A 27,829-nucleotide genomic window follows, 5' to 3' on the forward strand; every position below is an offset into this window, starting at 1 on the left:
CGTGCCCACGCAGGCGGCGCATTTCAGCTCCGATTTGCAATAACCTGGCCCGAAGCGAGCGGCGGAGGGGAAAAAAAAAATCCAAATTGAAAAAATAAATAAATAATTATTTTCCCTAGCTGCCATTTTATCCTGCATAAATTAGGAGCGGAGGAAGAGTAAAATCAGCTTATTATATCCGTAGGGCCTGCAGCGGGGTCGGGGGGCGCCCTGGGCCCCCCGCGCCGCGCTGGCGGGCCCGCGGCGCTCGCCCGCTCCGACGTGCCGGCCGGTGCCAGCAGAGGGCATCCCCAGACCGGCTCCGTCGCCGCCGATACGGATATGAAAAACCCCACGGATATTAAAAAAAAAAACCCCGCAGCTGGCGCACGCGCACGTCCGGCGCCTGCCTTGCGTCGGCGACACCCGCGCGTGCGAACGCGGCCCGGATTAGATGGAAAAGCGAGGGCCGGGACTCGCCGGAAAGCGTTTTCCAGGGAACATCCACGTTTTGCCGGGCTGGTCCGTCCGGTTCGGGCTGCAATAACCAGGCAGACGCCTTTTATTTGGTTGCAATTAATGTTTTTAAGCCGAGCCAGTAGTGTCGGAGGGCGATGGGCAGCAGCCCGGCTGGGGTGACCAGTCCCGACCGCCCCGGCGTGCCGAGAGGGGAAAATTCCCAATAGTTTCCAGCATCCAAAGAAGTTCCTGGCCTCGAACGTGGGTCCTGTCGCTTGCTGGTTCCCACTCAGCCCATCCTCGGGGGGGGGGGTGAATATAAATCAGTGCTGCCCCACTCGGCCCATCTCGGGGGGGGGTGAATATAAATCAGTGCTGCCCCACTCGGCCCATCCTGGGGGTGGGGTGCAGGAATATAAATCAGTGCTGCCCCACTCGGCCCATCCTGGGGGGGGGGTGAATATAAATCAGTGCTGCCCCCCTCGGTCCATCCGGGGGGGGGGGTTGAATATAAATCAGTGCTGCCCCACTCGGCCCATCTCGGGGGGGTTGAATATAAATCAGTGCTGCCCCACTCTGCCCATCCCGGGGGGGATGCAGGAATATAAATCAGTGCTGCCCCACTCAGCCCATCCCGGGGGGATGCAGGAATATAAATCAGTGCTGCCCCCCTCGGCCCGCGCCGGCCTGCCCCGGCAGCTCGCGCGGGGGCCCGAAGGCGGCCGGGGCTGGCGAGCGGGGGGGTCCGGCCCGCCGCGGCCTCGCCGCCGCTTTGCAGGAGCGCCGCAAAGGCGGGTGAGCGAGCGCGCCGGCGTCCTCCCCTTCCTTCTTTCCTTCCTTCCTCCCTTCCTTCCTTCCTTCCTCCCTTTCCTTCCTTCCTTCCCGAGGCGGGATTAGCGAGCTGTCCGTTTTTATCCCGCAGCTCGGCAGGGTGCTGGGGAGGGGGGGGGGCTGTGCACGGCCTTCGCCCGCCGCGGGGAGGGCGGCCCGGCGTGGGGAAGGAAAACAATAAAATAAAATAAAAAGCTACAACCCCGCCGAGGGCCGATGCGGACACAAAGCCGGAGGAAAAGCAGCCTTCCCAGGTCAGCAAAAATGTCCGTCCTCCCCTCCCCTCCCCTCTCCTTCCTTCTCCCCGCTCCGCCGCTGATAAACACCCCGCGGGGGCTCAGCCGGGGCTGGGGGGGGGGGGGCAGCAGCAGCGGGGATGCGCCGGCCGAGGGGCTCGGCAGCCGGTAGGAAAGCCGGGGTGAAGTCGCCCCTTTTCCCACCCCGCCGAAACGCCGGGCGGGAGGCAGGCTGCTCCGGCCGCTGGGAACCACCATATACATCTCTATCCGCAGCTATATCCGTATTTTCACCTATAGCGTCTGCCTCGCTCTCTGCGTGAGCTACATCTGTCTCTATAGCTCAGTATCATCTCTATCATCCACGTCTATATCTATATCTCTCTACATCGTCTATATTTCTGTATCTATGTCTCTCTATATCATCTATATCTCTGTATCATCTATATATCGCCTATATCTCTATATCATCTGTATCTTTATATCATCTATAGCTCTGGCTCCACTTCTCCCTATCGTCTCTAGCCATGTATCTATACCGCTGCCGTCTCTGTCTCTGTTTCTCCCTGTCGTCCCTCTCTCATCTCGAGCTGTATCGATACCATCTCCATCTCGTCTTTTATCATCTCCTATCTGCATTATTTATCGCTGTATCAGCTCTGGCTCATCTGCGTCTCCTCCCTGTCCGGCTCCTCCACGTTTATGTCATTTATACCTGTCTCTGTTTCTCTCCCTATATCTATTTCTATCTGTTTGTATCTATTTGCGCCCCCAGTTTGCTTCCCGAAGGCCCCGTTTCCAGGCAAACGCAGCTGCTTTTCGCTTTGTTTTATTTGATTTTGGGTTTGGGGTTTTTTCTTTTTCTTTCTTTTTCTTTTCTTTTTTCTTTTTTTTTTTTTTTGGTTTTTGCTCTGGCACCGCTTTTAGCAGCGCCGAGGTTTTAGCAGCTCTCGGTTATTCCAGGGCCCGCAGCGGAGCGATTCCCGCGCCGTGATTCCAGGCGGGATGCTCGGCCCCCCGAGGGGGGGGGCGGCTTTTTTTCCCACGCTCCCCCGTGCCTGCCCAGCGATGGGAAAAAAAAAACGTGGGCAAGAAAAAACACCCCCCACCTCGACCGAAAACTACGGGGGCTTCCCCCAAACCCCTCACTGTTCCTATTTCTCCTCCTTTTCCGTTTACCATTTGGGGCTCCCAATTCTTTTCCGGCATCGTTTAAGAGCGATAAACTTCCCACCCAGGGCAAAAACGGGTTTGCAAAACGCCTCGATGCTGAGCTGCGGGTGAGTCTCGCCGGGAGGATTTTTTATTTATATTTTATTTATTAATATATATATATTTTTAATAAAATTTTCCCCTTCTTTTTTTGTTCTTTCCCTCTCCCCCCTCCCTCCCCGCTGCTGGTGTTTTCTCGCGGCCTGAGCAGGCCGAGATTTTTCTTCTCTTTTCTTTTTGCTTTTCTTTTTTTTTCCAGTTCAGCAGCACTGTTGAAAAGCCAGATAAGGGGGGAAGGGAGGGGGAGAAAAAAGAAAAAAAGACCGACGGCGGTTTTGACGCCGGAGCTTTTGTTTTTGCCGCCGAGCGAGCTGCGACCGCGGGAATATCTGTGAAGAAAAGGGTGGAAAAAATAAAAAAAAAAAAAAGGAAAAGGCAAAAACATTCGGGAACGCAGCACCGCTGGCGTCAGCTGTGGCCAAAGCTGGCAAGAGGTCAAGTTAAAAACCCACCGAGCAGCAAAAAGAGCCTCAAGGCCTTGATTTTGGGTTGATTTAGGCAGTTTGCATGGGCCCGAGTTTGGAGCTGGGAGCGGAGGGGGACGGTTTCGACCGCGCCACTGTCAAAACTGGGTTCTCGCTCGTGCCCACACCCATCCATGCGGGTGGTTTTTATGGGCGTTTTACAGCCGGGGCGGAGAGCGGGGAAACCGGGCGAGCGGGCGGCCGAGCAGCCGCGCTCGGGAGGCCGCGAACCTGCGAAAGAGCCGGGAGGAAACTTTTATTTTATTTTTTGGGGGTAGAAAAAAAAGAGGTTTTGGCCAGCGGCATCGCGCCGGGACGCAGGTAGCAACGCGCCGGGAGCGTCGGGATTTTTTTCGGGAGGAGTTGCAAATTTTGGGGCTGGCGGGTGGACGGATGGCTCAAAATAAGGGGAAAAAGGAAAAGATTTGCCGGAGAGGAGCCTTTTCCTTCGGCTGGAGAGGAGGTCAGAGGCTTCGCAAGCGTTAACGGGAAGCAGTTCGGGTGAGATGAGAGCAGCGCGAAAACACGCACTGGCTGCAAAACGCTTTCCTCGTCGAGGGCCCAGAAGGGTTTTTCTCTGCTTGGGGCAGCGCCAGAGGTGTTTAAGCAGAGCGTTTTGGGGGTTTTATTTCTATTTTTCTTTTTTTTCCCCTATTTTTTCGTTTCTTTTGCAACCGTCGCCGCGACACAGGTTGCGGCAGCTCCCCGGCCCTTTGCGCCGCGCCGCCGGCGGTTGCAAGCCGGGGCTCTTGCATGGGGCAGCTGGTGCCGAGGGGGATTCGCTGCTTTTTTTCCTCCTTTCTCCACGGAGCTGGGCAGGGATCGGCATCGCTGGGGGGAAGTTAATGATTTCCCCGCCTGTTCTGGCCTCGTCTTCCTCATTCCTGCCCTCTTCCTCGGCCCTCCCCTGGGGCCGATCTCTGCCCGCCGCTTCCAGGGTGGCGCAGCGGGATTTCGCCACCCGTCGGCTCCCTCCTGTCACTCCGGAGATTTTGAGTTTCCGAGGAGGACGAGGCATCGATCGCGGGGAGGGTGCGTGGCGCTTTCCGCCTTTGAACGCCGCCGGAGCCATTGTGCCGCGTGGCGAAAATGCCCGAGCGTCGGCGGTGCGACCTTGTGAATTGGCCGTGCACAGGGCAAATTGGCCATGCACGGGGTGGACTGGCCATGCAAGGGGGCAAATTGGCCGTGCATGGGGCAAATTGGCCACGCACGGGGCGGACTGGCTGTGCAACGGGGTGAATTGGCCGCACAAGGGGCAAATTGGCTGTGCACGGGGCAGACTGGCCATGTAAGGGGGCGAATTGACTGTGCAACGGGGTGAATTGGCCATGCAAGGGGCAAATTGGCCATGCAAGGAGGCAAATTGGCCGTGCACGGGGCAGGTTGGCCATGCACAGGGCAAATTGGCCATGCAAGGAGGCAAATTGGCCATGCAAGGAGGCAAATTGGCCGTGCATGGGGCAGATTGGCCGTGCACGGGGCAGATTGGCCATGCACAGGACAGATTGGCCATGCAAGGAGGCAAATTGGCCATGCACGGGGCAGATTGGCTATGCAAGGAGGCAAATTGGCCATGCACGGGGCAAATTGACCGTGCACGGGCAGATTGGCCATGCACAGGGTGGACTGGCCATGCACGGGGCAAATTGGCCATGCATGGGGCAAATTGGCCGTGCACGGGGCAGATTGGCCATGCACGGGACAGATTGGCCATGCACGGGGTGGACTGGCCATGCAAGGAGGCAAATTGGCCGTGCACGGGGCAAATCGGCCGTGCACGGGGCAGATTGGCCGTGCACAGGGCAAACTGGCCATGCACGGGGTGGACTGGCCATGCACGGGGGCAAATTGGCCATGCATGGGGCAAATTGGCCATGCACGGGGTGGACTGGCCATGCAAGGAGGCAAATTGGCCATGCAAGGGGCAAATTGGCCGTGCATGGGGCAAATTGGCCATGCACGGGGCGGACTGGCCATGCAAGGAGGCAAATTGGCCATGCAAGGGGCAAACTGGCCGTGCATGGGGCAAATTGGCCATACACGGGGTGGACTGGCCATGCACGGGAGCAAATTGGCCATGCAAGGGGTAAATTGGCCATGCACGGGGCAAATTGGCCACGCACGGGGCGGACTGGCTGTGCAACGGGGTGAATTGGCCGAACAAGGGGCAAATTGGCTGTGCAAGGGGCAAATTGGCCATGCGCGGGGCAGACTGGCCATGCACGGGGTGAATTGGCTGTGCAAGGGGCAAACTGGCCGTGCATGGGACGGATTGGTCGTGCACGGGGTGAACTGACAGTGCAACAGGGGAACTGGCCGTGCAGCGGGGGCGAATTGGCCGTGCATGGGGGAACTGGCCGTGCAACGTAGTGAATTCGCCATGCAACAGGGCAAACTGCCCGTGCACAGAGGAACTGGCTGTGCAACGTAGTGAATTCACTGTGCAACGGGGCGAATTGGCCGTGCACGGAGGAATTGGCCGTGCAACCTTGTGAATTCGCCTTGCACCGGGGCGAATTGGCCGTGCGCGGGGCAAATTGCTGAAGTGATGGGGCAAACGGGGCGTGCCTTCCCCCCCACCCCGGCTTCCTCTCCCGAGGGGCGGCCGCAGGGGTGCAAATTCCCCCTTGCTGAGCCCGTTTCTCCCCGTGCCCCCCAAGGAGAGCGGCGGGGAGGGCCGCCGCCGGCGCGGCCGCATCGCCGGAGCCATGGCCTCGTCCCGCCTGCCACCGGGCACCGCGGTAGGCGCTGTGAGCCCGCCGCGGCCCCCCGCTGCCGAGACGGAGGAGGATCCCGGCACGGCCTTCGCCTTGGAGGACGCCGAGGAAGAGGAGGAGGAGGAGGAGGAAGAGGAAGACGCGGATCGGGGCAGCCCGCCGGGCGCCGCGCCGCAGCCCCAAGCCGAGTAAGCGGGAAGCGGGGCGCCGCCGGCAGGCGGGGGGAAGCTTTTCCCAGCTTTTCCAGCAGGAAACATCCCGTCCGTCGGTGCAAGACGCTGCTCCGAGCCTGTCTGCAGAAAGCGCTGGCGGGGAACGCTCCGAATCCCTAATCCCGAATGCATTCGGCCACGGGCGGCCTTGAAGCCTTGGCAGGCGTGGGATAGTGGGGGGGGGAGGAAAAAAAATCCGGCTGCGGGATGCTCGGTGCCGGCTGACGACGCCTCCCTCCTTCCCGTAGGATTTTCCCGGGGGCGAGCGACGGCGAAGCCTTCGGCTCAGAGCGGGAGAGCTGCCACGGAGGTAAAGGGACGCGGGAGGCAAAACCCCCCGCCGGGGCGGCGGAGGGAAGCGGCAGGGGAAGGATCCGGGTTTCCCGGCTGAATCCCATCCCATCCCACCCACCCCCCGTCGGCAGACAAGCGCTTCGAGCCGCCGGCCGCGGAGGACGACGTGATCTACGACGACGTCCCGTGCGAAAGCGTCGAGGCGGAGCAGGACGGTAGGAAGCCGACCGGGAAAGGGCCCGATAAACCCGTTTCCCGCGGGAAAAGCCGCCTTCCTTGGAGGCAGGGGAGGGGGGGGGAAGGAAATTTCCCGCCGGCGACGCGCTGTCGGCATCGCGGCAGGGCCGGAGCGCGGCCTGATATACGAGGACGTGCGGCAGCGGGACGAGGGGTCGCGGGAAGCGGAGGATTTGGGCTGGAGCTCCAGCGAGTTCGAGAGCTACAGCGAGGATTCGGGAGAGGAGGCCAAAGCCGAGGCCGAGCCGGCCAAGCAGCGGGCGTCTTTCCAGCCGAAGGTAACGGCGGTGGATCGGCTTTCCCGAGCCGGCTCGCGCGCGCGCGTCGTGGGGGCGGTTGTTCCCGGCGCCGTCCCGTTCCCACCGGTGCCCCTCTATCCCCCAGCGCCGCCGATTTTCTTTTCTTTTTTTTTTTTTTCTTTTCCCCCCACCTCTTCTCCCCGCTTTCGACCAAAACGCCGGAGCGGGATGAGGAGCCGCAGCCCGGCTCGGAGAGCCGCTTCCGCCGCCGTTCTCGCACCCGCTCCGGCCCTTTTCCCACGGCTCAGGGCCGCGGGGGAAAAAAAAAAACATAAAAAACGCCTCGGAAGAAGCGGAAATTCAAATCTCATCCCGTTTTCTCTTTTTTTCCCCCCTTTTCCCCCCCGAGCCTGGCTGTCGCTCGCTGCTTTTTGCCGCCTTGCGCTTGGGTTTCTCCCGCCGGGGCGGTTTTGGCTGCTTAATCCGACTCTCTCTTCTCTGCCTCTCTTCCCCGCTCCTGCTTTTCCTTCGCTTGGGGCTCAGCTTTCTCCAGACCTGAATAGACTAAAGGAGAAATACGCCAGGACTAAGCGGGACATCCTGGCTTTAAGAGTTGGGGGGAGAGACATGCAGGAGCTGAAGCACAAGTACGATTTTAAGGTACCGTCCTCCCATCGGGCCCCTTCCGACCCTGGGAACAGGGGAAGGAAAACTTTTCCCGGAGGGTTTTCGGCTGGATCCTGTGCCGGGCTCTCGCCCCGCGGTCGCCTCGCTCTCCGCTCGCCTCGCCGCTCGCTTCCGCTGCCCGCTCGCGCCCCTCCGTCTCCTCCTCGGCCGCTCCGAGTCCTTTCGCCGCCTGGGAAAACAGTTGGGGGTGGGGGGAAACGGGATTTTCAGGAGCTGTCGCGGCTGGCACAGGGCTCCCATCCACACGGGAGCTTGAAATTGCAGCGTGGGCTCCGAATGCAAATGGGAAAATGAAATGAAAATAAAATGAACTAAGATAAAATGAAATAAAATAAAATGAAATAAAATGAAATGAAAATAAAAATAAAATAAAATAAGATAAAATAATAAAATAATAAATAAAATAAAATAATAATAATAAATAAAATAATAAAATAAAATAAATTGAAAGGAGGCCAGGGTCGTGCCGTTGGGCACCCGCACCGAGCCGGCACAGCGGAGGCTCCCCGGGGCGCCGCTCGGCCGCCTCCAGCCTCCCATCTCCTCTCCCGCCCCTTCTTCGCAGATGACCCAGCTGATGAAAGCCGCCAAGAGCGGCACCAAGGACGGGCTGGAGAAGACCAAGATCGCCGTCATGAGGAAAGTGACTTTCCTGCACCGGAAAGAGGCGCCAGGTGAGCCGGGAAAACTCCCCCCTTGGCTTGCGAGAGCGGGGAAAAAAAACCCTATGAGGGTAGTTTAAAAAAAAAAAAAAATCTGTGCAATCACACGTATTCCTTTGAACTCTTCCCACCAGCAATTTTCTCTTCTGCATTTTAAGCTTTTTTCCCCCCTTTTTCCCCCCACCGATTTCTTTCCCTCTTTGCATTGCCGGGCAAGTTCAACCCGCCTGGCTCTTCCCCAGCGCCCGCTGCTCCTCCGGGCGCCGTCGCCCGTCCCCCCCACGCGGGCGCCCGGCCGGAGCTGTCACCTGGCGGGTGCAAAGGGGGCTTTGGAGCTTATTCCGGAAAGGTTGATACTGGGAGGGATCCCGCGGAGCATCCCGCGGCCGGGCGCCCGAGGGAGCGCGGGAGCGGGCACGGGCTCAGCGCCCGCTGATCCTCCCTTTCCAAAATTAGGGAAGGAGAAAGGTCAGCTGCGCGCCAGGCAGCCGCCTGCCCTCCTCCTCCTCCTCCTCCTCCTCTTCCTCCCCTCCCCTCCGCGCCGGCTGTTTATCCGGGCGCCCGGGAGCGGGGCCGGCAGGGGGGAAAGGGGAAGCGGCCGGAGCTGGCGGGCGATGCGGGCGGCACTATGTGGAGGAGACGGCCGGCCGGCGACGGCGCCCTCGCCCGCTCGCCCTCCTCCTCCTCCGCTGCTTCGGCCTCGGGTAAGGGCGGCCGCCGCTCTCCTCCCTTCCTGATTTATTATTATTATTATTATTATTATTATTATTATTATTAGGATTTTTTTTTCTTTCCCCACCCCCTCCCCGTGGCGGTCCAAGGCCATGGGCCGAAACGGGCCGCGGCTCGGCCCCGGCGCCAGCTCCCGGCTTCCCGGGGTGGGGGCGGACGGGGCTGGGAGAGGGGGGGAGACAGGACTGACTCACGCGGTTGAGCCCGGTGTCCGGTGTCAGCGCCGCCGCCAGCCGCCCAGCGGGCTCGGAAACCCGACCGGAGCCCGGCAGCGCTCCCAATCCTGGGTTCGCCGGGGCAGCGGGCTCTTGGATGCAACAGGCCTGCTGCAAAAACCTTTAAAAAAAGTGGGTTTTTTTTCCTTTTTTTTTTCGGGGGGGTGCTTTGCTTCGCAGGCGACTCGGAGGAGGAGGACACGGGCTTTCTGGAGGTGACCGTCTCCGACATGAAGCACCCGCCGCCGGAGCTGAGCCCCATGCCCGAGGGGCTGAGCCCCCAGCAGGTCGAGCGGCTTTCGGAGAGGGGGAAGGAAGGCGTGTGGGAAGGAGGGGGGTGGTGGAAAAAAAAAAACCCGGCTTCCCCTCGGCCGCCGCGGGAATTGCGCAAGCCGCCCCGATGCGCGGCGATCCCGGATGCCCCACGGCTCAGCCCCCCGGCGCCTCGCAGGTCGTGCGCCGCCACATCCTGGGCTCCATCGTGCAGAGCGAGAGGAGCTACGTGGACTCCTTGAAGCGCATCTTGCAGGTAGAGACGGGGCGGCAGGGACACACGCGCTCTCCCCGCTTTTTTGGGGGGCGGGCGGAGGCGGTTTCGGGTTCGGCCGGCGCTGACGGCACGGGGCGGCCCGCAGGATTACAGGAACCCCTTGCTGGAGATGGAGCCCAAGGTGCTGAGCGCCAGGAAGTGCCAGGTGGTGTTTTTCCGCCTCAAGGAGATCCTGCAGTGTCACTCCATGTTCCAGATCGCCCTGGCATCCCGCGTGGCCGAGTGGGACGCCACCGAGAAGATCGGGGACCTCTTCGTGGCCTCGGTAGGCGAACGGGGGGGCAAGCTTCCCCAGCAAATTGGGCCAATTTGGAGCATTTGGGTGACCTTCCCTCATTCCACCACCCCGAGATCCCAGACCACCTCCAAAAATGCACGAGCATCATGCCATCTCTCCACCCTGGTGCGGCGGGTGGACTGGTAGCTGGACCAGCTTGCACCAAAGCTTGGCTTTGCAGGAGCTGCTGCATGTGGTTTTGTTGCAAGAGCAGCCCACAGGCTACCTCCGGGTAGCAGCCCTGAAACCCAGATGAGCAGAAACCTCCAAAAACTCCCTCTGCCTTTGCTGGCTCCCCGAGGTGGCTCTGACTCCCCTCGTTTTGCTGCCCCCAGTTCTCCAAGTCAATGGTGCTGGATGTGTACAGTGATTACGTCAACAACTTCACCACGGCCATGTCCCTCATCAAGAAAGCCTGTCTCACCAAACCTGCCTTCCTCGAGTTCCTCAAGGTCGGTGCTCCCGCTTTCCACCTCTGTTTGCCATCAAGATGGTTTTTCCAGGCTCAGTCTCTCCTCCGGGTGGTGAAAGGATGGTTGGCTGGACTTGGTGCATCCTTTGACTCGTCCACGGAGGAAGAGAGCGGAAGGAAGAGGAAGGAGGGGTGGCAGTGGGGTGGAAGCCAAGTCGTTCATCATCATCAGGGTCCTGTGTGGGTTGGGAAGAGGAGGGCAGGATGAAGGTGATATGGAAGCCGTTTCATTCATCATCATCAGGGTCTTGGATGGGCAGGCAAGATGAGAGAGGGATGAAGGTGGTGTGGAGGCCATCTCGTTCATCATCATGCAGGCCCTGGGTGGGTCCGGGAGGCCCAAGGGTGCTGCTGGGGTTGGACAACTGTGAGTGCCTCCTCTCCCGGCAGAAGCGGCAGATGGCCAGCGCCGACCGGGTCACACTCTACGGGCTGATGGTGAAACCCATCCAGAGGTTCCCACAGTTCATCCTGCTGCTGCAGGTACAGCCAAGGGTGGACCGTAGGAGGAAGACCCCAACTTTGCAACCGGCCGGTCACTCCCGTTTGGAGTCAACAGCCTTCAGCCACATCCCTGCTTCTTCTTCCCTTCCTTCTCCCGGCCAGGACATGCTGAAAAACACCCCCAAGGGCCATGCGGACCGCCTGTCGCTGCAACTGGCCCTCACCGAGCTGGAGACGCTGGCCGAGAAGCTCAACGAGCAGAAGCGCCTGGCCGACCAGCTGGCCGAAATCCAGCAGCTCAGCAAGAGCATCAGCGACCGCAGCAGCCTCAACAAGGTAGGAGAAACCTGTCGGTTCCCGAGGGTTTTCCAAGCACGCCGTGGTCCAGGCAGGGAAAATCCTCTCCGGGCTTCAGGAGTTTCGCACCTAGGAATCCCAAAGGCGTGCGGCAGAAATTCCCCTTCCCGGCGGAGATGGTGGAGGGGGGGGAAAAGGAAAAAAAAAGGAGAACAGGGTGGAGGGAAAGGAAGGGATGAGCTTGGCTGGGTATTTTTTTTCGGCTATGGTCTGTGGCTGCCTCCACCCCTCCGTCCAGCTGCCTGATTTTGCAAGCGCCGCTGGGGGGATGGAATAAAAACCAAACCCCGATCGAAGCTGTTGCAAAACATCCTGTGCACGGGGGAGCCGGGCTGTCCCGCGGCGACCTCTTCCGCTCCGAAGGGGAAAAAAAAAAAAAAAAAAAAACAGTGGGAGGTTTGGGGATGGTTCGGGAACGGCGGGAGGACGGGCCGCGAGCAGGATTTCGGAAAGCCGGGGCGGCGGGAAGCGGCGAGAGAGATCCCCCGCCGGCTGCCGCCCCGCCGCAGCTCCTGAGCTCGGGCCAGCGGCAGCTGCTGCTCTGCGAGACCCTCACGGAGACGGTCTACGGCGACCGGGGCCAGCTCATCAAGTCCAAGGAGCGCAAGGTCTTCCTGCTCAACGACATGCTGGTCTGCGCCAACATCAACTTCAAGTAGGTCGCGGCGGCGCGCGCCGGGGGGGGCCTTTCCCGCCTCTCCGGAGGCCGGAGCGGAGGCATGGAAAAATAACTCTTTTTGCAACCTATCTTGCAAAAATAGCAGCTCCATTAAACTCGTTTTCCCCTCCCCTCCAGGCCCGTGAATGCCAGGTAGGAGCCGAGCGCGGCATGCTCTGATTTGTTTTGCGCCCCGGCGCGAAGTGTGCTGCAGGTGTGCGGCTCCAGCTTGCAAAGCTTGCAATAAATAAATAATAATAATAATAATAATAAAAAATAAAATAAACTCTAATCCGGTGGGGCTCCTTGCATGAGCTGCTCGCTTGGCTGGTGGTGCAGGAGGGCGGCGGATGCTGCGTGGGAATCAGCTCATTTGGGATTTTTATTATTTCAGTTTATTTTTTTTTATTATTATTATTTTTTCCTCTCCCCCCCAACCCCCCTTTACGTGCTCTTCGCAGGGGGCAGCTGGAAATCAGCAGCCTGGTGCCGCTGGGCCCCAAGTACGTGGTGAAGTGGAGCACAGCGCTGCCCCAGGTGCAGGTGGTGGAGGTGGGCCAGGAGAGCGGCGCCTACGACCGGGACAACGCCAGCGGCCACGGCGCCGGTGGCCCCAACGCCGCCGCCAAGAAGCACGCGCCCGGCGGCCAGGCCTCGCACAGTGAGTGGCCGCGGGCTTCCCCCGCGCCCCGGCTCCTCTTCGTCGCCGTCCCCGCGCCGCCGAGGAGCTTTGCTGCATCCGCTTTTCCTCCCCTTCCCCAAGATAAGGTCTACCTGGGGCCGCCGCGGCTCTTCCAGGAGCTGCAGGACTTGCAGAAGGACCTGGCCGTGGTGGAGCAGATCACGCTGCTCATCAGCACCCTCCACGGCACCTACCAGGTGGGCTCCGGCCTCGAGGTTGCAACCGCCACGAGCGTCGGTGGCCGGTTCCAGCAGCTCCGGTTGCCTCCAGGTGCCGGCACCTCCGTGACGGATCGATTTGGGGTTTTCCTCCTTTTTTTTTTTTTTTTTTTTTTCCCTTTTCCTTCCTCCTTTCCTCTACCAGAACCTCAACATGACGGTGGCGCAGGACTGGTGCTTGGCCCTGCAGAGGATGATGAAGGTGAAGGAGGAGGAGATCCACTCGGCCAACAAGTGCCGCCTCCGGCTGCTGCTCCCCGGGAAGCCGGACAAGTGAGTCGCGGGCGGTGGAGCGGGCGCCGGCTCTGCCCCGTTCGCCCCCTCCAGCGAGGACGCGCCTGAGCCGGCCGCCTTCGCCCTGCCCCAGGTCCGGCCGGCCCATCAGCTTCATGGTGGTCTTCATCACGCCCAACCCCTTGAGCAAGATCTCCTGGGTGAACCGGCTGCACTTGGCCAAGATCGGGCTGCGTGAGTGAAACCCCAACCCCGTTTCCCCCCTCCTTCTCCATCCTCCCCGTTTCCGGGAAGCCGAAGGCGACGCCGGTGTCACGAGCTGCTCCGGCCTCTGCCGCCCTCCCCGGCCCTTCGCCTCCTGCAGCCCCTGCGGCCTCTTTGCACCCGCTCGCGCCCGTCCTCCCCCTTGACGCCTCGCCCTCGCCTCAATTGCTATTTAACTCCACGAGCCACTGCAGCAAAATAAAAAAAAATATATAAAAACAAAGAAATAAAAGAAAAGTTTAATGGAAGAAAGGAAAGCCATCTGAAATCATATTTGAGCAGGTGGCTCCCCCCAGGCTGCAGCGATTTTGGATTCTTTGCTTTTTTTAAGAGTCTGCGGTTCTTTTTGTGGATTTTTTTTTTGGGGGGGGAAGTTGTTTGTTTTAATCTAGGATGCCTGGAGGATAACCCCGTATCTACGAGTTAGACATGAAAATGCGTTGAAACCTGATGTGAAGAAGCCTTCTCTTTAGATTAAATATATATATATACACACACGTATATACATACACACACACACATATATAAAATATGTATATTCATATATTTTTATATACTTTTACATTTTTTATATTTTTTAATGTCTTTATATATATATATATATACATATATATATATATATATATATATAATTCTTTTTTTTCTTTTGCTGCTGCCGCTTAACACGGGTGCTTCACACCCCCACCCACCCCCCCAGCTCCTGCACCCTCTCCCCATCCCCAAACGCTGATTCCCGCTGGACCGGGCTTGCACCCGTCCGCAGCGAGCCCTGGGGGTGCCGGAGGGAGGGGTTTCCCACGCTATTTTTTTTCCCATGCTGTTTTTGTTTTCCCCACGCTGTTTTTTTTCTCCCTCCATGCTTTCTCCCCCCCCCATGCCAGAAGGTTTTTTCCCATGCTGGTGGGCTTTTTCCCGCGCCGTGATTATTTTTTTTACTTTTTTCCCCGCGCCGGAGGGGTTTATTTTCCCGTGCCGCCGCGCGAAGCCCCTCAGGCCGCCGCTTTCCGCAGGGGAGGAAAACCAGCCGGGCTGGCTGTGTCCCGACGAGGACAAGAAGAGCAAAGCGCCGTTCTGGTGCCCCATCCTCTCCTGCCACGTACCCGCCTTCTCCTCCAAGGCCCTCGACCTGCAGGTAAAAAGAAAGCAAGAAATGGATAAATTAAGGTGCTAAAATGAAGCGAAGGTGGACGCGTTCGAGCGGGGAATGCGCGGGAGATGCTGAGCTCTCCCAGCAGCTTTATTTTGAGGGTGGAGGGAGAAAAAGGAAGGGGGGGGGGATAAAAGAAAATGATGATGATGATGATGAAAAAGCAGCAACGCGCCTCCCGCCCCGTCCCGCAGCTCGGCGCCGCCGTGCACAACCCCGTGCAGTCCTCGCTGCTGGGCTTCGCCGCCGTCAGCACCTCGCTGCCGCAGGGCTACCTCTGGGTGAGCGGGGCCGGAGCCGGGCTGCCAAAACGGGAGGGGAAAGGGGACGGGGGGGGAGGAAATCCGGCGCAAACCTCCGCCGCCGCCGCGTCCCGGCAGGTCGGGGGCGGCCAGGAAGGAGCCGGGGGCCAGGTGGAGATTTTCTCGCTGAACCGCGCCGCGCCGCGCACCGTCAAGTTCTTCGCGGTGGCCTCGCCGGTGCTCTGCATGGAGTACGTCCCCGAGCGGGAGCCGCTGGCGGGGCCCGGCGCCGAGCAGCCGCCCGGCCCCGCCATCTGCCTGGGCCTGCGCGACGGCAGGTGAGCCTGCTATTTTCCCCCTTTTTTGCTATTTCCCCCCTTTTTGCTATTTCCCCCCCCTTGTTGTGCTGTTTTCCCCCTTGTTTTGCTATTTGTTCCTTTTTTTTTTGCTATTTTCCCCCTTGTTTTGCTATTTTCCCCTCTTTTTTGCTATTTTCCCTCTTTTTTGCTATTTTCCCTCTTTTTTGTTATTCCCCTCCCTTTTGCGATTTCCCCCCCCCTTGTTTTGCTATTTCCCCCCTTGTTTTGCTATTTTTTCATTTTTTTGCTGTTCCCCCCCTTTTTTGTTATTTTCCCCCCTTTTTTTGCTCTTTCCCCCCCTTTTTTGCTCTTTTCCCCCTTTTTTGCTCTTTTCCCCCTTTTTTGCTCTTTTCCCCCTTTTTTGCTCTTTTCCCCTTTTTTTGCTATTTTCCCCCTTTTTTTGCTATTTCCCTCCCTTGTTTTGCTATTTTCCCCCTTGTTGTGCTATTTTCCCCTTTTTTGCTTTTTTCCCTTTTTTACTATTTTTCCCTTTTTTGTTATTTTTTCCCCTTTTTGGTATTTCCCCCCTTTTTTCCTTTTTTTTTTTTTTTTGCAATTTTTTCCTTTTTTTCACCTTACTTGCCCCCCCTTTTTTTTTTTGCCATGTTTCCCTTCTTTTTTTTCGCTATTTCCTCTCCCTTTCTCCTTTCCCTTTCCCTTTTTCGCTATTCAGCTCGGTTGGTTAGAGCGTGGTGCTAATAACGCCAAGGTCGCAGGTTTGATCCCCGCACGGGCCACGTGTTTGGGGGCTGGACTAGATGATCTCCAGAGGTCCCTTCCAGCCTTGCCAATTCTATGATTCTATGATATTTTCCCCCCCCTTTTTTTTGCAATTTTTCCCTTTTTTGCAATTTTTCCTTTTTTGCTATTCTTTCTGGTTTTGCTATTTTTTCTGGTTTTGCTATTTTTTCCTCTTTTTGCTATTTTTTTTGCTTTTTTTTTTTTTTTTTGCTTTCTTTCTCCCCCGCAGCATCGTGGCGTACGGCAGCGTGGACGCCGGCACGCAGTGCTTGCTGACCCGCCGGAGCCCCGGCTCGCAACCCGTCCTCTGCCTCAAGCACAGCGCCGAATACCTCTTCGCCGGGCTGCAGGACGGCACCGTGGCCGCCTACGCCAGGAACGACGGTGAGCCGCGGCGACGCGGGCCGGCTCCCAGCGCTCGGGCGGCTTTCCGGCAGGCTTTTCACATACGATGGTTGAGAACTAGGATTTTATTTTATTTTACTTTATTTTATTTTTATTTTTACTTTATTTTTATTTACTTTATTTTTATTTTTTCTTTATCTTATTTTATTAATTTTATTTTTATTTATTTTATTTTTATTTTTATTTATCTTATTATTTTATTTTAATTTTATTTATTTTTATTTTTACTATTTTTTTATTTATTTTTTTCTGTTATTCCCCGCTGTGTCCCGCAGGCGGGCCGGGGCGCCTGGCGGAGCAGCCAGCCTGCCTGGCTGTGGGCAGCGGGCCCGTGCGGGCGCTGCTGGCCCTCGACGAGAGCCTCTGGGCCAGCTGCGCCAACCACGTCACCGTCCTCGACGCCGGCAGCCTCCAGCCGCAGGTAACCGGCGTTTTCTTTCCTTCCCTTCTTTTTCCCCCCACCTTTTTCTTTCCCTTTTTGCATCAGAAGCCCCGACGGGAGGTTGCCATTAAGAGATTTTCCAGCCTCGCTTTTTCCAGCTCTGCAAAACTTTCCCACAACCAGGCAATTTTAATGCAAAAAAAAAAAAAAAAAAAAAAAGCAAATTTAAGGTCCACGGTTTGGGGCTATTCCCGTGGAAACTGTTCCCATTAAAGAGCAAATCCGTTGCCACAAGGAAGAAGCCCCCAAAAGTTTAATTTGCCCGAGCGCCCCAGCTTTTTCCGCTTATTCAGGGTTTGGTAAATCCAGTGGGGCTGAAAAATCATGCTCCGAGCTGAAACCGCTGCTCGCCGCTTCGGACCTTTTGCAAAACGGGCTTTATACGAAAATGGTGGATTTTTTTTTTCCTTTTTTTTTCCCCCCCTCTGCTCCTCTTTCTTATCCAGAAGTCGCTGCGCAACAAAAATCTAAGCAGCATATATACATATATATATATATTTTTTTTTCTTTTTTCTGAAATAGCCCACGGAGGGGGTTCAAATGGCTGCGTAACCCTCCCAGGGAAGGCGGGGGGCGGGGGGGACAAGAAGGGCACCGCTCAAGGTCACCTTGCCGTCCCCCGGCGGGCTCGCCGCGGCCGGCTCCGGCTCCGCAGCCGCTGGAGCGAGCCCCAGCCAGGGGCTATTTCTGGAAGCGGCCGGGAAATCTCCACCGAGCCGCTCGCGACGGAGCGGGAACGGCCCCCCCGTCCCTCCCCCCACTCCGGGGCACCCCGGGCCTGGGGGTCGCTGAGCGCCGGGCGACCTCACTCTGAGCAGGTTTTATTTTCTGGGTTTTCTGTTTGTACTTATTTATTATTTTTATTTATTTTTTCCTTTTTCCCCCTTTTTAAATTTTTCCTATTTTTTCCTATTTTTTCCTATTCCTTAATTTTTTCTATTTTAAATTTTTTTCCTATTTCTTATTTTTTTCTATTAATTTTTTCCATTTTTAATTTTTTTCTATTTAATTTTTTTCCTATTTCTTCATTTCTTCTATTCCTTAATGTTTTCTATTTTTAATTCTTTTCTATTTATTTTTTTTTACCTACTTTTAATTTTTTTCCCCCTTTTTTTCCCCCCTGGTTTTTCCCCTTTAATTTCACTTTTTCGCCCTGGCCCCGCTGGCAGCAAACCTTCGAGGCGCACCCGGACGCCGAGGCCAGCGTGACGCACATGATCAAGGCGGGCAGCGGCGTCTGGATGGCCTTTTCCTCCGGCTCCTCCATCCGCCTCTTCCACACGGAGACGCTGGAGCACCTGCAGGAGATCAACATCGCCACACGGACCACCTTCGTCCTCCCCGGTGAGCGGGGGCCCTCGCCAGCCGCCCCCACGCTGCTCTCCCCCCTTCTTCTCTTTTTCCCCCATTCTTTTCTTTTTCCCCCTTTTCTTTTTTCCTCTCCTTCACTTTTTCCCCTTTTTTTCCCCATTTTCCCCTTCTTTTCTTTTTTCTTCTCCTTTTCCCCTTCTTTCCCCCTTCCTTTCTTTTTCTCCCTTCCTTTCTTTTCCCCTTCTTTCTCTTTTCCCTCCTTTTCTTTTTGCCTCTTTTCTTTCCCCCTTTTGCTTTTTCCCCCTTCTTTTCTCCATCTTTTCCCTTTTCCCTTCTTTTCCCTTCCCCCCTTCTTTCCCCTTTCTCTCCTTCTTTTCCCCTTTCTCTCCTCTTTCCCCCTTTTCTCCCTTCCTTTCTCCCTTTTCTCCTTTCTTTTCCCTTTTCCCTCCTTCTTTCCACTTTTCCCTCCTTCTTTCCCCCTTTTCCTCCCTTTTCCCCCTTTTCCTCCCTTTTCCCCCTTTTCTCCCTTCTTTTCCCCCTTTTTCTCCCTTCTTTTCCCCTTTTCCCCTTCTTTTCCCCTTTTCCTCCCTTCTTTTCCCTTTTCCTCCCTTCTTTTCCCTTTTTCCTCCTTCTTCTTCCCTTTTCCTCCCCTTTCCCCTTTTCCTCCCTTTTCCTTTTCCTCCCCTTTCTCCTTTTCTCCCTCTTTTCCCCCTTTTCCTCCCTTCTTTTCCCCCTTTTCCTCCCTTCTTTTCCCCCTTTTCCTCCTTCTTCCCTTTTCCTCCCCTTTCCCCTTTTCCTCCCTTTTCCCCTTTTCCTCCCCTTTCTCCTTTTCTCCCTTCTTGCCCCCTTTTTTCCCTTCTTTTCCCCTTTTCCTCCCCTTTCTCATTTTCCCCTTCTTTCCCCCTTTTCTCCCTTCCTTTCCCCCTTTTCTCCCTTCTTTTCCTTTCCCCCCTTCTTTACCCCTTTCTCCTTTCTTTTCCCTTTTCCCTCCTTCTTTCCCCCTTTCTCCCTTCTTTTACCCCTTTTCTCCCTTCTTTCCACTTTTCCCTCCTTCTTTCCCCCTTTTCTCCCTCTTTTCCCCCTTTTCCTCCCTTTTCCCCCCTTTCCTCCCTTCTTTTCCCCTTTTCCCCTTTTCCCCTTCTTTTCCCCTTTTCCCCTTCTTTTCCCCTTTTCCTCCCTTCTTTTCCCTTTTCCTCCTTTCTTTTCCCTTTTTCCTCCTTCTTCTTCCCTTTTCCTCCCCTTTCTCCTTTTCCCCTTCTTTTCCCCTTTTTCTCCCTTCTTTTCCCCTTTCTCCCCCAGCTCGCACCCACCCTCCTCCTTTCCAGGGCACTAAAAAAGCGAGCGGCTCCGCCGCAGAATATTCCCTGCCCGTTACAAGTCCTTATCCCATGCAAAAACATTCAGCATCGTGTTTTTCCCGTGCGACGGGGCATCCTCAGGCTTTCCCACTTTTCTCCTTTTTTTTCCCTGCTCCTCCTTTTTTTTCCCCGCTTTCCTTTTCCCCGCGTGCCGCGGGGCGCCGGGCTCATGCCGGCCTCTCTCCCGCAGGCCAGAAGCACGTGCGCGTCACCAGCCTGCTCATCTGCCAAGGCCTCCTCTGGGTGGGCACCGATCAGGGCATCATCGTGCTGCTGCCCGTGCCGCGGCTCGAGGGCATCCCCAAAATCACCGGTGAGCCCCCCCTCCTCCGCCAAAACAGCCAAAGTCACCCCCAAACCAACCAAAACAAAGATAAAAACTCCCCCCAAAGAGGAGTTTTCCGCTTGCTTGCAAGCCCGGAGGTCCCCAGACCTGGCTTTTTTCCCTGCGGTATTCCCACCGGCACCGCGAATTCCCACCGGCACCGCGAATTCCCACCAGTGCCGCAAATTCCTGCAGGCGCCGCAAATTCCTGCGGGGGCCGCAAATTCCCACGGGCGCCACAAATGCCTGTGGGTGCTGCAAATTCCCATGGGCACCGCAAATTCCCGCAGGCACCACAAATTCCCGTGGGTGCCGCGAATTCCCGTGGGTGGTGTGAATTCCCGTGAGCGCCGCAAATTCCCGCGGGTGCCGCAAATTCCCACGGGCACCGCAAATTCCCGCAGGCACCACAAATTCCCGTGGGTGCCGCGAATTCCCGTGGGTGGTGTGAATTCCCGTGGGCACCACAAATTCCCGTGGGCACCACAAATTCCCGCGGGCACCGCAAATTCCCGTGGGTGCCGCGAATTCCCGCGGGCGCCGCGAATTCCCGCGGGCGCCGCGAATTCCCGTGCTGCCCCTCTCCGTCCCCTCCCAGGCAAAGGCATGGTGTCCCTCAACGGGCACGGCGGCCCCGTGGCCTTTCTGGCGGTGGCGCTGAGCACCCTGGCACCCGAGGTCCTCAAGAGCGAGCGGGAGGAAGAGCCGGGAGGCGGCGAGGAAGAGGAGGAAGAGGAGGCTGCCGGCCCGCCGCCGCCGCCCGGCGAGCCGCGGAAAAAAGGGATTTTGCTGCAATATCGCCTGCGCTCCACGTCGCATTTGCCGGGGCAGCTGCTGTCGGTGCGGGACGCGCCGGCCGGTGCCGCGCCGGAGCACGCCGAGGAGGACGGCTCCGTCTACGAGATGGCCGACGACCCGGACGTGTGGGTGCGCAGCCGGCCCTGCGCCCGCGACGCCCCCCGCAAGGAGATTTCCTCCGTGGCCATCGTCTCCGGCGGCCGGGGCTACCGCAACTTCGGCGCCGCCGGCCGCGGCTCGGTGCCCGCCGGCGGGGCGGACAGCACCCTCCTCATCTGGCAGGTGCCGCTGACGCTATAGCACCGGGGAAAAGCCTTCCCCCCTCCTTTTTCTTTTTTTAAGGAAGAAAAAAAAATAGGACTGAATTGACTTTTTTCTCTTTTTTTTCCCCCTTTCTCCCCCCCCCAAAAAAAAAATCTTGGATTTTTTTTTTGGGGGGGGGAAGAGGGGGCAAAAGGGTGGGGGAATTTTAACGGCGGCCTCCCTGCGGGCTTTGGAGGCGCCGGGATTTTGCCGGGCTCTTCGGATGAAGGTGTGGGCTGTCTGTGTGCGTGTGTGCAAAAAAAAAAAAAATATATATATATATAATATAAATATATATATATATAAATGTTGTATATTATTACCTGTATAGAGAAGCAAATCTGTATATATGGGAGCATGTGGAGCTGCAGAAATAAAACAAGTGTGAACGCTAGCAGGTGGCCGGCCATGGTGAAGCGGGAGGCGCCTGCCTCCGAACCAGGGAAATAGTCCCCGTTTCAACGCATTTCGGTGCTTCGGGGGGGGGAGGCGGGGAGGGGTTGATTTTTGGCATCAGATGGGCTGAGTTATTCCAGATGATCCCAAAAAATCCTGGGTGATTCGCCCGCACTAGGTTGAGGGTCAGGGGGCTCTGCCCAGCTGCCTCGGGTCCAGCAGCAGCTAACGACCAGCTCAAGCAGTAGGTTGTGATTTAATTAATTTATTTATTTATTTGCAAAAAGTGCTTCTTTTATTTTTATTATTTTTATTTTCATTACTTTTTTGCAAAAAAAAAAACTGCTCTTTTTTCCCTTGCTGTATGGCTTTCCTAGGATGGAAAAGGAAGGTCTGCGGGAAAGCCGGGAAAGGACCAGCCAGGAGAAACGACCCAACCTGCCCATTCATTTTTCCGTTTTTTCCCCTTCTTTTTTTTCCCCCCTTTCTTTTCATCATCATCGCTGCCGAGATCAATACTCTGCCGCGAGCGCCGAGCCCTCGCCAGCCCTTAATCTCTGCTCTTATCCCTTATTACCAGGCCCTGCAAGAGGGTTGGAGATGCCGCAGCGAGCAGCAGCGATAAAGGAAGCACAAGCAAAATGGGCAAAAAGGGGGGCTGGAAAAAAAAATAATGAAAGGAGCAAGCTGCCTGACTAAAAATCCCCAGTGGGCAGCTAAAGCCGCCGCACGTGGAGTATCTTTAGGCCCGACTCGGACATCACGGCAAGTCCTTGCCGCATCTTTGCATTCCCGTAGGAGATACACCGGAGGCAGAGGACACAGATTTGGAATTTTTTTTCCAAAAAAACAGAAGCAGCCCCCAGGTTTTTTTCCCTTTTTTTTTTTAGTGTTCCCCCCCCCCAAACCTGCAGAAATTTGTGTTGTGGGAGCGTGGGAAAAACGCAGGAAACTTTCCCATGGGTGGCAGCAGGAGTTGCCCCGTCCCGCAGCGCCTGGACCCCCGCTTCGGAGTAGCAGCTTCAAAACTGCATTTATAATAATGATGATAATGATTATAATTAATAATAACAGGGGAGCCCCAGGAGAGAAGGAGCAAAGGAGAAATTGCCCACAGAGCGGAGCAGAGGCCGGCTCTGAAGTCAGGCTCGCAGCAAAAGATAAGGAACACGGTTCTTCCCACTGGGATTTGGGAGCATTCAAATAACGCATGCATTATAAATATATGTATATATATATATTTTAGGCAGAAATTATTCCATAAAACTTAGCCAGGGGCCACCTGAACCAAGCTGCTGCCCGCTAAGCCAGATGAGGAGCCTCCGTGGCGCCTCCGGTTCCCTCCGGCCCCCAAACCCGTCCATCGATGTTGGGTCTTGGCAGCTCAGAGAAAGCGGGGGATTCCCGGGGGTGTGAAAATCCTTCCCAGCTCTTGCCTTTTTATTCCTATTTTTTTTCCAAGGCCGCACTTAGTGGCATAGCTGGCAGGTTTTTCTGGGAGACAGACACAGATAAACAACTAAAAGGAATAAAAAAGGAAAAAGCGAAGCGGGTCAAGGGCAGGGAGCCCTTGGGAGCGCATGGCGTCGGTTCGCCCGTGGGTGACTTTCATTTGGGGGTTTTTTGTTCTTGCTTTTTTTTGTTTTGTTTTTTTGCTTTCTGGCTCAGGAACGGAGGCAGCGCCGGTTCCCGTGGTTCCTCCACCTTCTCCTGCAGACGGGATAATTCACGTATCTATATTCCGAGGCTGTAACAGCAATTGGCAATTGCCATTTGCAGCCATCAGCTAGGCAGAAATGAGAGGGAAGAGCTCGGAGAAGCTAGGAAAGAAAAAAAAATCCCTTTTCTTTTTATTTTCCCCGTTTTTTTCCCCCCTCCGGCGTCTGCTTGCTCTCCTGGATGGGAAGAAATTGCATTTTCCCCTCCTCTCTCTCCTTCTCAATCTCATAATATAGGTTAAAGAAATCGCAGCGCTCTCGTGGGCGAGAACCGGGGAGGTTTTTAGGCAGTTTGCTGCAAACTGAGCCAGGACAGGGGGACGGGGGTGTCTTGGGTCACCTAAAAAGTAATAATAATAATAATAATAATAAAACTCTTCTTGCTGTCTCCTTTTGCCCAGCATCCGCTCCGCCACGGCCACCGCTGCGACGAGTTGCAGGGGGTCTCAGCCCTCCCGCCGCGCTCCCGGACACCCGAAGGCGGCAGCATCCCGGCCGCTTCTAATTGCTGGGCCGGCGTCTGTGCGAGCGTCGATCCGTTAAGTCTAATTTGAGGAACAAGGAACGCCGATGTTTTATGCATGGGGCCTAATTTTACCCACGCAAGCTCCTGCTATAATTAGCATCATTAATCACTGATTCCCGCGGTGGGGTGATTGGGAGGGGGCCACAGCCCTGATTAGCGGCTCTGCGGCGCTCGGGAGCCGAGCAGCTCTCCGACCCCACTCTGGTTTCATCCGTAACCTCACGAGCTCCCGGCTCGGGGCCGGGTTTCCCACCGCCAGCACCGCCTTAGCGCTTTCCGGACCATCGAGTGGGAAAAAGGATGTTAAAACACCTCCGGGTGTCCCGAGGTGAAGAACAGGAGCGATTAAATCGCCCCGAATTTGGGGCCGGGCCGGCGCCGGAGCTCTCCTCTCGCACATCCTCCCGATGAGTCTGAAATCGCCTTTTTCTATTTATTTTTCTTTTTTTGGGGGGGGGGGGAGCCCAAGGAGCTTCCCTGCAGGCAGGTGACGGCAGCGGGTTTCACCCGGCCGCCGCCACCGGGGACGCGGTGGCTGGCGCCTTCCCGACAGATGTCCGGCTCCTTAGGGGCACCCTGACCCCCCCATACAGACCCCCAAGGCCCCCAGCCCCCTCCCTCAGTTTCTTGAGGGCACCTTGACCCCCTATCCAGCACCCCAAGGACCCCCAGGCCTCCACCAGCTCCTTGAGGACACCCTGACCCCCCCCATCCAGGATCCCAGGGACCCCCAGCTACTTAGGGGCACCCTGACCCTTCTATCCAACCCCCCAAGGACTCCCAGACCCCCCAGCTCCTTGGGGTCACCTTGACCCCCTCTCTAGCCCCCCAAGGACCCCCATTCCCCCCAGCTTCTTGGGGCAGCTTGACCCTCCCATCCAGACCCCAAGGACCCCCAGACCCCCCAATCTCCTTGAGGATACCCTGACCCCCCCATCCAGACCCCCAAGGACCTCCAGATCTCCACCAGCTCCTTGGGGTACCCTGAACCCCCATCCAGACCCCCAAGGACCCCCCAGACACCTTCAAACTCCTTAGGGATGCTCTGCCCCCCCTTCCATCCCTCCACCCCCAGACACCCCTCCCCAGATCCTGGCAGCACCCTGACCCCCTCCATCCAGCCCCCTAAGGACCACCCAGACCCCTGCACTCCTTGGAGACACCCTGACCCCCCATCTAGCCCCCTAAGGACCACCCAGACCCACCCCCAGACCCTGGGGACACCCTGATCCCACATCCAACCCCTTAGCTGCAAAATTATCCGGCTCCGGATGGGCGAGAGAGCCGGCCACCTTCCCGCTCTCCGGCTTCCTCGACACCCAGGACCCATTTCCGAGCATTTTTAAATCAAGCGCTTCCGCGGCGAAAGCGTAATTATCCCATTACAGGGCCGTTACTGGGCATTAGGATTTTTTTTTTTTTACAATTATTAACAGTCTTAAACAATGAACTATCAGGACCAATTAAAATTAATCACATTTCACCACATTAATTAAATTTTTGACCTTTTTTGTTTTATTTTTTTTTGTCATCCGTCATCCAGTTAGGCAAGGCATTGCGCCTATAAACCAAAATCCACCTATGAGAATGTTTCCCCACCCCAAAAAAATTCATTATCAGGAGAAAAATGCAAATTGCGCAGAAGCGTCTTTTAAAGCCTGAGCGTGTCTTTGCTCAGCCCTACCTGCACGTGCATCTGCGTGTGCTGGAGGGAAACGGGAATCCCTGAGAGCTCGGGCTCATCCGGCATGGGAAAAGCAATCCCAGGTGGGTCCTTTCCCACCTCCTTTGGGTTGGCCGTGAGTATTGGCACCGTTTCTCTGGTGATATACATATATATATTTTTTTTTTCTCTCTCTCTGTGGTCGAGGGCTGCATTTCCCCTTCGATGCCGGGAGCAAAAAGCCCCAAAAAACACAGCGATGGCACAAGCTGTTGAGCAGCGCGTTAAAATAAGTAACTACAAGCGTGGATGGCTCCCAATTCTGTGCAAATTTTAGCTTAAAACAGTTTTCCACAACAACAACAACAAAAAATCAGATTGCTGATTATATTGGGCCTGCTCGCAGCCATTTTTATGCTTAAATAATCCTTCTAAAAATGGCAAAAATGGTAAAAAAAAAAAAAAAGGAGAAAGTCTATCTCGAAGCACGGTAAAGGAGAGAAACCTTTCTTCTTCCCCTTGCTGGTTTGGCCAGCTTGCTCTCCATCAAGCACATTGCTCCTCTTCGACATGTTGACAGAAGCCATGGGGTGTCCTCAAGGCTACGTGTTCCCACACTCGGCTGCACCAACTTTCCTATTCTAGGTGATAAATCCATTTTCAACCTCTACCTGCCCGACCACGGAAATACGTTTTGGGTCTTGGGAGAGCCACGGGCTTCCTTGACATCTCCCCCATGCTGCACGTCTTGCCCGTGAATTATTAATGCCGTTTTCGGAGCAGCACCGGCTTGTCTCCCGGTTGATCTTAAGAGGTAGTGATGGGTTGAGTACCATACGGGTTCTGTTGGAGCTAACGCAAACGCGTGCGGACGGGGCCCGCCAGCGCGGAGTGGGACGCGCTGCCAACGGAGCAGATGTCGGGCGAGTCGCGGCGCGTTAGCGTCACGGCGAGGCAGCGCACTGGCACGGCTCGGCCGGGCGCTGCGACGCCGTGACAGATGGATGTCTCGATGCTGTGAAGCAAGATGATATCACCTTGGAGAGTAAATGGAGTATAACAGCAATTAATGATCCTCCGCGCTGCCGTATCCCACAGGGTGCTGCCCAAGTCAGCTATGTTCTGCCCAAGAAGGTCTCCTCCTTTGGCCCTCAAGAGCATGAAGGGCAAATATCTCTAGTAAAGCCTTCTGACATGATGAAGGTGAAGCCCACCTTGGGTTTCTCTCCTGGCTGGGTGCCAGGGAGGCCAGAAGGTACATTCATGAAAGGTCTGGTGCCCTTACTGCTCGCGTGACTCCTATCTCTGCGAGAAGCAAGTAAACTGGAAGGAAGGAAAAGCTTGAACTTTGATTCGCAATCCAAATCAGGCTCTGCCGTTGCCAGGCTGGGAAATGCTTGCCCAATTCTCCACTTCCTTAGCGGAGGTTATTCTTTGCAGCCTTCGTGCCGTGCCAAAAACACGGATTACTGGAGAAATCACGCAGGATGGCTCGTGTTGCTTCCAGCTGCTTTGCCAAGGGATGGGATCCCATCCAAGGCAGTGGGCGAGGGGAGCATTTACCCTCTCCAGCTTGCAGGAATCGGCTGGTTGATGTTCTCCAGCCTTCTGCCGTGGCTGTGTTGAGGGTTGCCAAGATGCTCGCTCAGAGGGAGGGGAGCTTTGTACCTGGTGGAGAGGGACGTGAGAAAGGATCTGCACGTGGCATTGCTCAAACCTAACTGGCTTGCCAAGACGTTCATTAAAATTTCATGGGCTTGGCAGTACGTAAATATGAAACTTGGACAAAGATCACTTCCCCCCTAAAGTACAATCCATTCCTTCTGTGTAAGAGTTTCTATATAGAGCTGAAGCTTGGAAGAGCCTTCCCCATGACAGGGGACCAGAGCAGTTCTCCTGCCTGATGAAGATGAAGAGATGGGGGGAAGCGAGAGGCTAGCAGCCGTCTGAGCTCTGCTCAGCTGGTGGCCATGTGCAGTGGGGGAAAATGGTGCCCCCGTGTCGGGGACGGCCACAGCAAACTCGGCTTTTCAGCTGCTGCGATGACCCGTTTGGTGTACAGGCAGGGCATAAATCCACTGCTGCATTGCAGGCTCCACTGGGCACGAGTTAAAACCCTCCAGGAGCTGGAAATCTGGGGCTTAGGACCCCTTTTCTTGCATGCTCTGAACAGTGGGTCCTACAGAGGCGGGTGGGCATCCTCCAACTCTCAGCTCTGCTGTAGGAGACTGGCAAAGGGAGTGCGGTGGGGTGGAAGCTGTTGAGGGACTGAGGGCTTTTAAGAAATGGCTTTATTTAAAATGGATATGAGAATCAGAGGCCAATAATGGAGTTAATGACTCGGTCACCGGCTCCCTGCGAGGCTGCAATAACCTGATGAACTGCTGAGTACACTCAGCCTCGCTTCCTCCGAGTCCCAGCACAGGTTCTTGCCTGTGTGGTGGAGACCTCCAAGGAGGTCATTAGTGCCTAATTACTAGCTGAACGGTCTCATTTGTCCTCCGTTGTCAGCTGAAGCACAGGTCCGTGCTGCTGGCACAGTGGAGGGCCCTCCTGGACTCATCTGTCTGTATGTCTTCCTCCTCTTGAAGATGGTCCGTGGAGAGACACCAACAGCATTTGGGTGAAATATTGCCCAAGAGGTTGTTTCTGCGGCATAATCTGCCCAAATCTGCTAAAAGCTGTCCATGCTGCTCCTCA

The 27,829-nt window shown here is 56.0% G+C and overlaps 1 protein-coding gene and 1 long non-coding RNA gene across 8 annotated transcripts; one reads left to right on the forward strand and one right to left on the reverse strand.

Moving 5' to 3' along the window:
* The first annotated feature begins 1,193 nt into the window (after positions 1-1,193).
* Positions 1,194-21,220, forward strand: ARHGEF10L (Rho guanine nucleotide exchange factor 10 like). 7 transcript variants are annotated; one of them, XM_062593062.1, is made up of 27 exons: positions 1,194-1,233; positions 5,905-6,149; positions 6,422-6,483; positions 6,599-6,682; positions 6,810-6,982; positions 7,487-7,603; positions 8,196-8,304; positions 9,420-9,526; positions 9,691-9,768; positions 9,875-10,054; positions 10,402-10,518; positions 10,929-11,021; positions 11,145-11,318; positions 11,849-11,994; positions 12,136-12,150; positions 12,459-12,658; positions 12,761-12,876; positions 13,043-13,170; positions 13,265-13,365; positions 14,406-14,527; positions 14,737-14,823; positions 14,923-15,122; positions 16,114-16,268; positions 16,565-16,710; positions 17,901-18,075; positions 19,591-19,713; positions 20,324-21,220. In XM_062593062.1, exons 2-27 carry the CDS (start codon positions 5,953-5,955, stop codon positions 20,821-20,823), a joined length of 3,705 nt encoding a protein of 1,234 aa, XP_062449046.1. In that variant the 5' UTR covers positions 1,194-1,233; positions 5,905-5,952; the 3' UTR covers positions 20,824-21,220. The 7 variants fall into 7 exon arrangements, with proteins under 7 accessions (XP_062449046.1, XP_062449045.1, XP_062449050.1 ...); XM_062593061.1 differs by lacking the exon at positions 1,194-1,233 and adding an exon at positions 1,413-1,523; XM_062593066.1 differs by lacking the exons at positions 1,194-1,233; positions 14,923-15,122 and adding an exon at positions 1,413-1,523.
* On the reverse strand, positions 7,340-8,784 carry LOC134149853 (uncharacterized). Its single transcript, XR_009960522.1, has 3 exons — positions 8,601-8,784; positions 7,608-7,799; positions 7,340-7,507 (listed from the first exon to the last, which is right to left on the reverse strand). It is a non-coding gene; the product is annotated as an uncharacterized LOC134149853 (long non-coding RNA).
* Positions 21,221-27,829: the final 6,609 nt, after the last annotated feature.

The sequence above is a fragment of the Rhea pennata genome, chromosome 22 (genome assembly GCF_028389875.1).
Source record: "Rhea pennata isolate bPtePen1 chromosome 22, bPtePen1.pri, whole genome shotgun sequence".
In the NCBI taxonomy this organism is placed as follows: Eukaryota; Metazoa; Chordata; class Aves; order Rheiformes; family Rheidae; genus Rhea; species Rhea pennata.